General features: G+C 35.1%; 1 protein-coding gene across 3 annotated transcripts in view; it reads left to right on the top strand.

Annotated features, from left to right (window-relative positions):
- Positions 1-12007, top strand: part of INTS13 (integrator complex subunit 13) — a 31438-nt gene extending 19431 nt beyond the window's left edge. Inside the window, exons 8-16 of one of the 3 annotated variants that reach the window (XM_049882690.1) lie at positions 2189-2278; positions 2457-2564; positions 4908-5086; positions 6366-6536; positions 6814-6968; positions 7532-7762; positions 9022-9161; positions 10698-10833; positions 11692-12007. In XM_049882690.1, coding sequence (XP_049738647.1) covers positions 2189-2278; positions 2457-2564; positions 4908-5086; positions 6366-6536; positions 6814-6968; positions 7532-7762; positions 9022-9161; positions 10698-10833; positions 11692-11731 — 1250 coding nt within the window. In that variant the 3' untranslated portion in view covers positions 11732-12007. The remainder of the gene's footprint in view (positions 1-2188; positions 2279-2456; positions 2565-4907; positions 5087-6365; positions 6537-6813; positions 6969-7531; positions 7763-9021; positions 9162-10697; positions 10834-11691) is intronic. The other 2 variants (XM_049882686.1, XM_049882687.1) reach the window with 2 other exon arrangements.
- The last annotated feature ends 219 nt before the right edge of the window (positions 12008-12226 follow it).

The raw sequence follows: 12226 nt of genomic DNA, 5'->3' as shown, positions 1-12226 counted from the left end.
GCTGGATTAGATGAACTGTAATATTCCATCAAATCCTAAAATTAAATGAAGTTGTAAGATTTGAAGGACATTTTAAAAGCCTTTAAGTTTTGAAATTTGGCTAAATCCTTCAGACTCTTTCCTTTGTAAATTGATGTTATCAGAGAATTAAGTGGTTGACTTCAATAATGTTGGGTACATGTATTCGGAAGTATAATACTATGAGCTGATCATAGTATTTGTTACATGTGTAAGGAGTCCTGGAACTAACGTAATATGAATTGCAAACAGGAAAAAAACTGTTTTAAAAATAAATGCATGTATTTATGTTTAGCAAATAAACGTAGGAAATTTTGTTTCTAAGGATATAATATGTGAAAATCGCTAGGAATCTGTACCCTAATATCAGTTTTAAAAATTGTTTAAACTTAGAAAAAAAGCTTAAAAATCTTTGTAACATAAGTTATTTTTTAAAAATAGTTGTTGATTTGACCTACAATTGTATGTATGATCCATGGACACCATGTGTAAGATGCTATGGTAGCAATAGGCACAGAGTGCTGTGGACACAGAGGGGTTGCATGTGAATATGCCTCTAAGAATTAGGCAAGCTTCCCTCAGGAGGTGATACTAGCGCTGGGTCTTGAATGAGTAGGTTTACTCTTTAGCCCAGATATCTCCCCTGAACTCCAGATCTATATAATTTATTGCCTACTTGTCATCCCTTAGATGTCTCTAAGATACTAAAACTCAACGTGTCAAATAATTTATGAGCTTTGTCTGGAACCAGTCTTCTAATGTTTCCCGTCTCAGTGAATGATCCTGTTGTTTATCCAGTTATATAGGACAGAAACCTCAGAGTCATTTTTGAAGGATCTTTCTCATTGTTCATATTAAATCCTTCATCACATTTTCTTGATTTTATATTCTAAATATCTCAGATATATCCACATCTGCATTTCCACTACCATTACCATCTCCCTAATCCAGCCTATTATTTTCTTAACTAGTATCCTACAGTAGCATCCTAAATAGTGTGTATCTATCCACTTTTGACCTACTAGCTAGAATAATTTTACAGAATGCTAATCCTGACTATGTTGCCCTTAGACTAAAACCCTACAGTGTTTTCACTTGTCCTTAGGATAAAGACAGAATTGCTTAAATGCTTCCCAAGACCCTGCATAGTCTGGTTCTTCCTTGTTTGCAGTCCCATCTCACATCCTTGCCTTCTTTCTGTGTTTCGTTCCTGTAGATGTGATAATCTTCATGCTCTTTCATGCCACCAGGATCTAGGCATCTGCCGTTTCCTTTGCATGAGTACTCTTTTCTCCACTTCTTTAGCCAATTTTCTACTCCTTCCTTTAGAATTCAGACCAATTTTCACTTCTCAAGGAAGCCTTCCCTGATGTCTCAGAAAAGGTTAAGTCTCTCTGTAAAAACCAAACCCAACCCAACCCGTTGCCGACGGGTGGATTCCGACTCACAGCGATCCTATAGGACAGAGTAGAGCTGCCCCATAGAATTTCCAGGGAGCGCCTGCTGGATTTGAACTGCCAGCGTTTTGGTTAGCAGCCATAGCACTTTAACCACTACACCACCAGGGTCTCCAAATCTCTCTGTGTAGGCTCTCATATCACTGTATACATCTCCCTTATAGCCTTTGTCAACTATATGGTTTTATGTTGGTTATTATTTGATTAACATTTTACCCCCCTTTATTATAAATTCCATTAAGGTAAAAATTTCTAACGGTTATATTTCCTTCCCAGATTCCTTGTTTTATATTCGAAATAAACTCATTAGGATCATGAGGATTCATTCAATTCATATAATTAATTGTGCATTTTAGATTCGTTAAGCTTTCTCTGAGTACTTAACCATGTTATTTTTATTGTTTACTAGTGGGAAATGGGAAGCAATTATAGATTCTTGAAAAGTTTTTAAGTTTTTGCTTTTGACTTTCAGCGCAGTGACTGAAATGATTAATTTAATTAATGAGAAATTCGGAGGAAGATTAAATATTTATTTTCATCATAGCTAATATCTAAACTCTCTTTGGCATTTTTCTAGGGGACTTCATAAAAAATGATGCTCTCCCGAAGTATTTTCTCTCACAGTACTTAGAGTCTTTTGGAAAGCTTCGGTAAATAATTCAAAATTTGTATTCTATTTAATAATATTATTTTTCTCTGATTTATTTTCAAAGGCGATACCCACTTAGGTGGCAGCAGTAGAGAAGGCCCATTTAAGGAGACAATAACATTAAAGTGGTGTACACCAAGGACAAATAACATTGGTAGGTATTTAAAAATAATTGAAAGAGAAAAGAGTAAATCATAAAGTTCTTTTAAGTATTGTGCAGGTATCAGTTAATTTGTTTCTTTTTGAATTTTTTCATTGTTTTAAGGGCTCAACGAGCAAAATTTTTTTTTCTTTTAAATGTGGGGATATTTCTTTATATTCTTTCAAATCAGTGTTTTCTTCTATTTCAGAGTTACACTATTGCACTGGAGCTTATCGAATTTCTCCTGTAGATGTAAATAGTAGACCTTCCTCCTGCCTTACTAATTTCCTTCTAAATGGTAACTTTCATCATTTAATGACTTTTGATTGAAATTATTACAAGTGAAATTGTTAGAATATGTGGAAATATGAACTCTTGGAGTCTGAAAAGCTATTTTCTTCAGTATAGTCTGCTTTTTCTCCTAAAACTGTTTTAAAGTTATATGCAGTCATGTGCTGCATAACATCCGTTTGGGCAACGTCTGACTGCATATATGTCTGTGGTTCCATAAGGTTATAACAGGATTCAGAAATCCTGATTAAAAACAAGACATATCGAATGTAACCAGATGTAGTGAATGCAACAGCTTCCTGCACGTGACACGCGTATCTCATGTTTACAAAGTGATTGCATTGCCAGGCATATAATGGTACACTACATATATACATATATTTTGAGTCATAATAAATGTCTTTGCTACTAGCTTATGTATGTACTGTACTTTCAATAGTTGTTTTAATGTGAACTTTTTCTACTTAAAAATACACAATTCCATATAGCTCTGCTAAGTATGTAATATGGTGTTCACACAATGTCCAAATCACATAACATCGTATTTCACAGAACGTATCATGGACTTGAATCGATGCGTGACTGTAATTAGAAATATTCTTTAACAGTTTTACTTAAAAATAAGATTTAAGGTTTAAAACTAAGATGGCTTTATGTCTGATTTTTTAGTCTATTGTGTCTAAGCACGTTTTATTTAATATACATGCTCCTCACTTACCAACTGTCTTATCCAACATCTTGCATTTACGACGATAGAAAAAAATCTACTATCTGAGTATTTTGTGCATTAATGAGGAGCTGAGCCAAGAAGGGGAGGAGGAGGACGAGGCTTGTGAGAGGGAGTGAGGCTGTGCAGGCCGCTGGCGGTTTGTATTACTTAGATGGGACGGGGAGCTGGCCTGGGCCTGTGGTAAGTGCAGCGTGTGCAGACAACACACAGGAAGCAGGGGTGGCTGGCTCGTGAGGAGGCAGCGGGATCCTGGGTTGCAGGAGTTGGGTGGGGGGCTTGGAAGTCTCTTGTTCCAAAGAGGCCTCTCTGCTACCTTGGCAGCCTTTGCTGGGCCCACACCCACCTGCCCACAGGCCTGGGAGCTGCCTGCCACCGAGGCCCATCTCCAGGTCCTGTGGGGCGGGAAGGTGGAGAGGTGAGGCACGGGGGTCTGTGGAGGCCTGGAGCTCGATCAGGTGGTGGTGAGCCCCTGTTGCTTTAGATGAGGTAGGCAACCCCTAACCATCACCACCACCCCCCCAGCCCCTGCAGGCCTGGCCATGGTGGGGAAGCAGGGCCTGCCATGCCACGTGCATTTGGAGATGTGCCAGGGGTGCCTGATGGGCAGTGAGCAACCCGAGGGGACACTGGCACCAAAGGTAGGGCATGACCCTGACTCTCCTGTAGTGCCGGTTTTCACATAACGACCTGGTCTTTGGGGCCTATCCATGTTGATAATTGATGAGTGGGTATATATTTTTTAATATTTTTATTTTAAAAATTTGATCTTTAGAGTTTAATTTTTTTTTTTAAGATAAAATGATACAGAACTATTTATCTTGGCCTATCAAATTTTATGAATCAACTTGACAGCAACTGGAAAAACTGGAATTGAATTTTAAATTGCAGTGTACTTATTTCTCTTTCAAGACTGTATTCTAGATAAACATTGTATTTTTAATATTACACCATGTCATTATTATATATGACTTTAATTCTGTAGTTTCCTTGTGTGAGAAATTTTTTAAAAAATCAAAATTACTGGGTTCTGTCTACTAAATCTAAATTCTTCAAGCTTTCTTGGTGATACTTGTGATCAGCTAGGGTTTAGAACCACTGTAAAGAGTCTGTCTGCCTTTATCATTGTTAAGTACAATTTTGATTACCAGATAACTATGGAATCCAGCTTAAACAATGTTTGGACATGTGAAATAGAAAGTAGTTAGGATAAAAGTGGTAATGAGGGAGCATTGTTGAAGTCAATAAACTGTCTTTTTTCCAAATGTTTTGTAGTATTGCTAATTTCAGGGTTACCCAGCAGTTGTCTTACTTTCCTTTTTGTTGCCCAGGAGAAAAATTTTGTATGAATTTGTAACTGAATAGCAATATAACCAAACATATAGTACCAGAGACCACTATACTTGTTTTGGAAAACTATCTATATAACTACGGAAGTTTGGAGTAACCAAGAGATAGCCAAGGCTGGAATTCAGATTTTTAGGAATTGAAAAGTAAATACACTAAACTAGCAGTGTTCGTTAAAATATGGTGATCAAATGGGAAATCTAGACATAAATATTAAGGGGTAAGTTAGAGCCCATTTGAATTTCATTATTGATAGAATAATCTTACTTTTGACAGGTCGTTCTGTTTTATTGGAACAACCACGCAAGTCAGGTTCCAAAGTCATTAGTCATATGCTTAGTAGCCACGGAGGAGAGATTTTTCTGCACGTCCTTAGCAGTTCTCGATCCATTCTAGAAGATCCTCCTTCAATTAGTGAAGGGTGTGGAGGAAGAGTTACAGACTACCGGATTACAGTAAGGCTCTAATACCTATAAATTTTATGTCTTGAGTTGATGAGTCATTCAGCACATAGTTATTGAGTGTCTATCATATGCTAGGATCTGTGTCAAAAAGACGTTTGAAAGAAGTTGACTGTTACTTTAATTAGATGAATATCCTGCAATACTTGCTCAAAAAATCTATCACTATGTAGTTTTCCCTATGTATTCAGTGTATTCTGAGAAATATGTGATGGTACTGACACAGAAAATGTAGAAAGGAAAGGAAATGGACTTGAACTAATTAGGTGAAATTTAATTTCTAGTACCTTAAATGATACGCACAAACATTTGAATATTTGTATTGCTGCTACTTTGAAATAACACCATTAACTTTTGTATTATTGGGAGAGGAATGGACCAACATACAAGGAATTATATTTCTTTTTGGGAGAAATTATATTTTCTGATTTTAATTATTTATTCCTGTTTCCTTCTTCATATTGAAAACCCTGGGAGTGTAGTGGTTAAGAGCTACGGCTACTAACCGAAAGGTCAGCGGTCTGAATCCACCAGGTGCTCCTTGGAAACTCCATGGGGGCAGTTCTGCTCTGTCCTGTAGGGTTGCTATGAGTTGGAATCAACTCTGTGGCAGTGGGTTTGGTTTTTGGTTTTTCTTTCATATTTGGCTTTTCATCACTGTCTACTTTTTAAAGAGGTTGTGAAAATTAAATGCGATAATGTATATAAATATACTTTGTAAACCACAGTGTTATGTACTGTAAGTAATTGCTTTTGATTAGGCTTTTTTTTTCTTGGATAACATTTTTTTTTGATAAGGAAAATGCTAGTAAGTATTCATTGTAGAAAATGTAGAGAATACAGATATTTTTAAAAACTTACCTGTAATTCCATCCTAGAAAGATAAACAGTGTTAACATTTTGATATTATATCAATGTAGTTTTTAAGCAAGCAAATTGGTCTTCTAATATGATTAACTCATTCTTGTTTCTGTAGATGATAGAAAAGAGTTAAATTATAGACAGGAAGAAAGATGAGTGCTCCTTGGTTTTTAAAAAGAGGAAATACCAGGAATGCAATTCTGTTTGAGGCTTTCTTCTCCAGTGTGTAAAGGCTGATAGGTTTCATGTTCAAAAGGACAAAAAAAGTAGTGGTGGAAAGGAGAGCTGTTAGAGAAAATGCTATGCTACACACCACAGGACAGAAGCCATCAGGGAGATAGGCTTTTACATGTAAGCCATACTGAAACATTGGAAAATAGTTTCTAATTATTTCTTATTTGGTTATCATTAGGATTTTGGTGAATTTATGAGGGAAAACAGATTAACTCCTTTTCTAGACCCCAGATATAAAATCGATGGAAGTCTTGAGATCCCTTTGGAGCGAGCAAAAGATCAGTTAGAAAAACACACCCGTTACTGGCCTATGATTATCTCACAAACCACCATTTTCAACATGCAAGCGGTAAGTGGTTAAGTAGTTTCAACTTTTCTCCTAGGTTAGCTATATGTTATTTATAGAAACAAGTTAGAAAACACGTAATTTATATGGTTTTTCAAGCAAAGAATGAAATTTGTTTGCTACAGGTAGAGAATTAGTAATTGAAAACTGAAGTGGTGGTTATAGATTCCCTCGCCATGATAGCTTTAAAATCAGTTGAAATTTTATCTAGGCGCTTTGCTATTTGGTACTTTGTGCGTTTCAAGACAGATTTTTTTTTTCTTTCTAAAAAATCTAATAGGTTGTTCCATTGGCCAGTGTTATTGTGAAAGAATCTTTGACAGAAGAGGATGTGTTAAACTGTCAAAAAACAATATACAACTTAGTTGACATGGAAAGAAAAAATGATCCTCTGCCTATTTCCACAGTTGGTACAAGAGGAAAAGGCCCTAAAAGGTAGTTTTTTTTCCTCTCACTTTGACACATCACATTTACTTATTATATATTGTTTTTTGGAAACCCTGGTAGCATAGTGGTTAAGTGCTATGGCTGCTAACCAAAGGGTCGGCAGTTCGAATCCTCCAGGTGCTCCTTGGAAACTCCATGGGGCAGTTCTACCCTGTCCTGTAGGGTCGCTATGAGTCGGAATCGACTTGATGGCACTGGGTTTGGTTTTCGGGTTTTATATTGTTTTTAAACTATCTTCATTGGTAAATTATGTGTCTGGTGTGTATGTATATATGTATACACATGACCAAGATGAAATAATATAGCCTAGCAGAATTGGGTACATCTTAACTTAGAATTCCACCATTAACTACCCAGTACCCTATGGAGTGTACTTCTACTCTGAAATACATGGGGTCGCCATGAGTCTGAATCGACTCAATGGAAATGGGTTTAAGAGAAAAGAAGAATGTGTTTATTATTTCCTTTTACTTTATCAGTAGCAACTGGTAATTTAATATTACTTACAGTGTTTCTAAGAAAAACGTCAATTTTAATCTTCTTTACTGTAGAGATGAACAATACCGCATCATGTGGAATGAATTAGAAACTCTTGTCAGAGCCCATATTAACAACTCAGAGAAACATCAAAGAGTCTTGGAATGTCTGATGGCATGTAGGAGCAAACCCCCAGAAGAAGAGGAGCGAAAGAAACGAGGAAGAAAGAGGGAGGACAAAGAGGACAAGTCAGAGAAGGCAGTGAAAGATTATGAACAGGAAAAGTCCTGGCAAGATTCAGAGAGGTGATTTCTGGCATTAATATAGCCCTGTGGTGCCTTCTGGCATACTTCATTCTGCAGATAGCATGTTTGAACGTTCAAACCTCATTTAATAGTAGTTCATGTAATATGTGTTTATTTCATTTTATAACAGTGTGGTTTTATTCTTAAAATCTGGAAGATCTCTTGAACTAGAGGTATGATTTTTTTTTTTAATGTTAGAGGCAAATATAGTGTTAATTTTCCCTAATTAACTTCTGAAAATCATAATGCATAATGCTTGGTATCAGTATTTACTTGCCGTATTATGATCTTCAGAGACATAGTTTTATTTATTTGTTCAGTGAATATTTAGTCAATGCCTGTGGTGGGCCAAACGTTTGGCATAAAATCCTGCCCTGAAAGAACACAGTGTTGTGGTAGAGACAGGCCAGTGAGTCAGTGATTACACCTGAGTGTGGAAGGTGCTATTATAAAAACAGGCACAGGATGCGCTTGAGAACGTAAAGGAAGGGCATACAGCCCTAATTCTGAAAACGTTCCTCAGTAGTACACTTTTTTTCCTTAGTGAGTTAAATAGTGATGTCAAGGTTAGATTTGGAAAAATGTAACAAAACTAATAAAGCTTTATAAATAAAAGTGTCTTCTATCTTCCACCTTCTTGCCAAAAATCAAGCACAAAGAATCGGATAAATATGGCAATGTAGCGAATCCCTTAAAAACAAAACAGAACTTTTTATTCTCATTTAGATCCCTCTGATCTTCAAGCATGTCCCTGTGTAGTTTGAAAATGCTTCTATTCCCTGGTGAAACTCAAAATAAGGTTGGAGTTATGTTGCTAACTTGTGGAATGAAAATATATTTCCACAGTATGCAGATTAGAGAATGAATGACAGCAAATTCCTTAATCTTATTTGTAATTTGAAATAGAGTTTTGTCTGTGTTTAAAAATTAAAATTGTGAAGTGTTTTCCTAATGTAATATTTTTTTCTTGAACTTTTTAATTTTTGCTTCTTAAGCTTTCTATTTTTTAAAAATATTTTACAGCTAACTATATTACTGAATTACTACATTAATATTAAGGGAAAAGGAAATGTATTAATTCATTAAGTTTTCTTTCCTGATTTTAGATTGAGATTTAGCTTCTGATTAGTCCTTACATTTAGCCACGAGGCTTACTTTGTGAAAGTAAAAACTGCTATGCAAAGTCTAAACTAAACTGTTGAACCATTTAGACTACTAAAAATTTAAACTTTAAATTTCACTTTTCGTCCCTCCGAAAGATTAAAAGGAATTTTAGAACGTGGAAAGGAAGAATTGGCTGAAACTGAGATAATAAAAGATTCACCTGATTCCCCAGAACCTCCAAACAAAAAGCCCCTTGTTGAAGTAGATGAAACACCACCAGTGGAAAAGTCAAAAGGTGAGGTAGACCTGTGGGAATTGTGTTGGTACAGAGTTTTCCAGTTAGCTTTGTTTTGTACAGTGTTATTGTTGTTGTGTATATGAACAAGAGATCTAACTGCTGTTTATACTAACTGTGCTGTTATGATGCTGTTTATGAGAATCTTTGTTTACAGCCTTGGAAAATACAGGCAGCAAATATATTTGTCAGCATTGAAGGAAAGGTAGTGTCATAATTCCTTGGAAAATACAGGCAGCAAATATATTTGTCAGCATTGAAGGAAAGGTAGTGTCATAATTCATTTATGAAGCCTTTGGAAAATAGCACATTTACAATGAAGTGAGATTAAAAAAATGTAATTATGTGAACTTGAATCTTTTCATTTTCCTGACACTATAATAAATGTTGGATAGTTGAAGACAAAATCTTTTCCCTAAACTCCTACTGAACCTAGGAAAGGATCAGATAGCATTCATTTATTGATAAATTAAAATATATTGTGAATAAATTTGAGTGAAGATATTATTATACACAATATTTTCATTGTAAAGCCTTTTATCTCTCATGGCAGGCTGGAAGGTTTAATTTCCTCTTGAAGGAATTCTAGGCATCAAAGATAAGATTTTGGGTTTGAAATTATTCTAAAAATAAGGCCTTATTTATCTTGAAGGTAAAGTAGATTTTGTCCTTTTGGATACATGGGAAATGGCATGCCAAAGGACCTGATGTCTTGCCTCTAGGGGAGATACCTTGCCTTCCCTAAGGCTGTAAGATCTCAGGGCTGGTCAGATTTCAGTTGCTGTGGTTCATCCTAAGGAGGAGTAGGCTTATTTGCTTTTTGTGTTGTTGTATATAGGAGTCCCCGGGTGGTGCAGATAGTTAAGTGCTTGCCTACTAACCAAAGGGCTCTTGGTTCGAATCCACGCAGATGCACCTCAGAAGAAAGGCTTGGTGATCTACTTCCAAAAAACCAGCCCTTGCAATTGCTGGGAAGCACAGTTCTACTCTGACACACATGGGTCACCATGAGTCGAATTGACACAACAGCAGCTGGTTTGGTTCTGGGGGACTAAAAAGAAGATCTTGTGTCTCCAAGAAGAGAAAATAAGTCACATACAAAGGATTAGGATTCAGATTCGTTAGACTTCTCGAAAGCACTGCTGGAAGCTATAGGGCAACGAAAAATGTCATAGAAATATGGAGAAATATTATTTTTTAATCATAGAATTCCATACCCAGAGAAATGATCAATCTAGAGCTAAGGTAAAATAAAGGCATTTCTAGATATGTCAGGTCTTAAACATCTTCATTTCAGTATCCTGTCTCAGGAAGGTACTAGCAAATTTGTTTCATTAAATTCATATATTTTCATGTAATAAATTATTCACCTCTTTACTAAAGAGTTAAAGAGGTTTTCTTCCCAGAGTAGAATAAAAGGAGATGATATTACCTGTATTTTATAATGAACAATATAAGATGAATTTGTCAAATTCGTAGATTTAAAAGTAATAAATTATTCTTTTTTCCCCGCCCCCCTTTCAAATAAAACACCAGGGCCAGTGTCCTTGTTATCCTTGTGGAGTAATAGAATTAATACTGCCAATTCCAGAAAACATCAGGAGTTTGCTGGACGTTTGAACTCTGTTAATAACAGAGCTGAATTATACCAACATCTTAAAGAGGAAAATGGGTTTGTATTATTTATTGTAGAAATTGGTTTCGTTTAATTGCCCTATGGAACTGTAATAAACACAGGTTTTTTGTTGTCTTCAGCAATTTTTTATTAACGACACTGTAATAGACTATTAATGTGAAAATTATAGGTAAGAGCTCTTTTCATTATTTTAACTATGTTTTACCTCAATTTTGTTGAGCTAAAGTGATAGATGTTATTTTTAAAGAGAAAAAAATTAATTTCTTTGATTCTTGGTACTTGTGGAAGGCCTAATCATATTGATTATAATCCTGAAAGTATTTACTCCTTATATCACTTTTTTCAAAACTCAGTAATCTTCATAGAGGGAAAAATCATAGAAAAAACTTACTACACAATACTAAATATGTATAAAATAACAGGGAAATATTTTCCTATCAAGTAATCCAGTACTAGGAATGTTGATTTTAACTGAATAAATCTTGGGTCTGATTATCTTAATCTGTTTTTCTTAGAAGAAACCCTCTTAAAATTTTATTGGTAAAGGGGTTTCTTTAATGGAAAAGAAAATAAATCCTTCACTAAATGGTGGATTTTTTTAGTTTTGTTTGGAGAGGGAAGATGGTATAGTGAGAAAAACAGTGGTTTTTGAAACATAATGTTGGGAAAGTCAGTCTCTCTAGGCCTCGATTTTTGCTTATCTGCAAAATGAGGAAGTTGGACTAACTAGAATAACCCTGACTTTAGTCCTTTTCTAGTGCTGAAGTTCTTCCGTTCTATGACTATGTTGGATTTTAATTTTCATGTGAAAGATAGTTAAAGAGAAAGCATTGATAAGTTAGTGAAAGATTTATTTTACAAACTCTCTTTTTTTTCCCGCCTTCTATTTTTCAGGATGGAGACAACAGAAAATGGAAAAGCCAGCCGGCAGTGAAAAGTGACCTGAGGAACTAGATTAACATATTGCTTAAATATTTTGCGCAGAATTTGATATAAGTACTTTTACAGCAAGATTGTATAGTTATGTTACCTGGACTGGTTTTTACATTTTTAAAAATTTCAACTAGATCTTTTTTGTACTAATTGTAAAATTGGCACACATGTCAAAAATACACATTTTAGAGTTGTTCTCCCAAATTAGACAAACTTATTTTAGGTAAAAGATGTTCCCTCTGAAAATGTTTTTTAAAAAAAATTCTATAGGCTTCTCTTTGCCAAATAAAACTGTTATCTGAAATGCAAAATATTGGAGTATTACTTTAGAAAAAATGTATTTATTTAATAACTGGCAATAGCAGTTAGAAATTTTTTCAATTTTTTTTGGAATTTAGGTGAGATTTGCAGTATTTTGATATAAAATCTTCTGTATTAATCTGCGTAGACAGTTTTTTTAAAAAATAATGTTTTCGTTTATTTTGTATTTTTTTAA

This window comes from Elephas maximus, chromosome 4, assembly GCF_024166365.1.
Source record: "Elephas maximus indicus isolate mEleMax1 chromosome 4, mEleMax1 primary haplotype, whole genome shotgun sequence".
NCBI classification, from domain to species: Eukaryota; Metazoa; Chordata; class Mammalia; order Proboscidea; family Elephantidae; genus Elephas; species Elephas maximus.
Note: the sequence above shows the minus strand (reverse complement) of the source record. Positions and strands in the feature narration are given on the sequence as shown.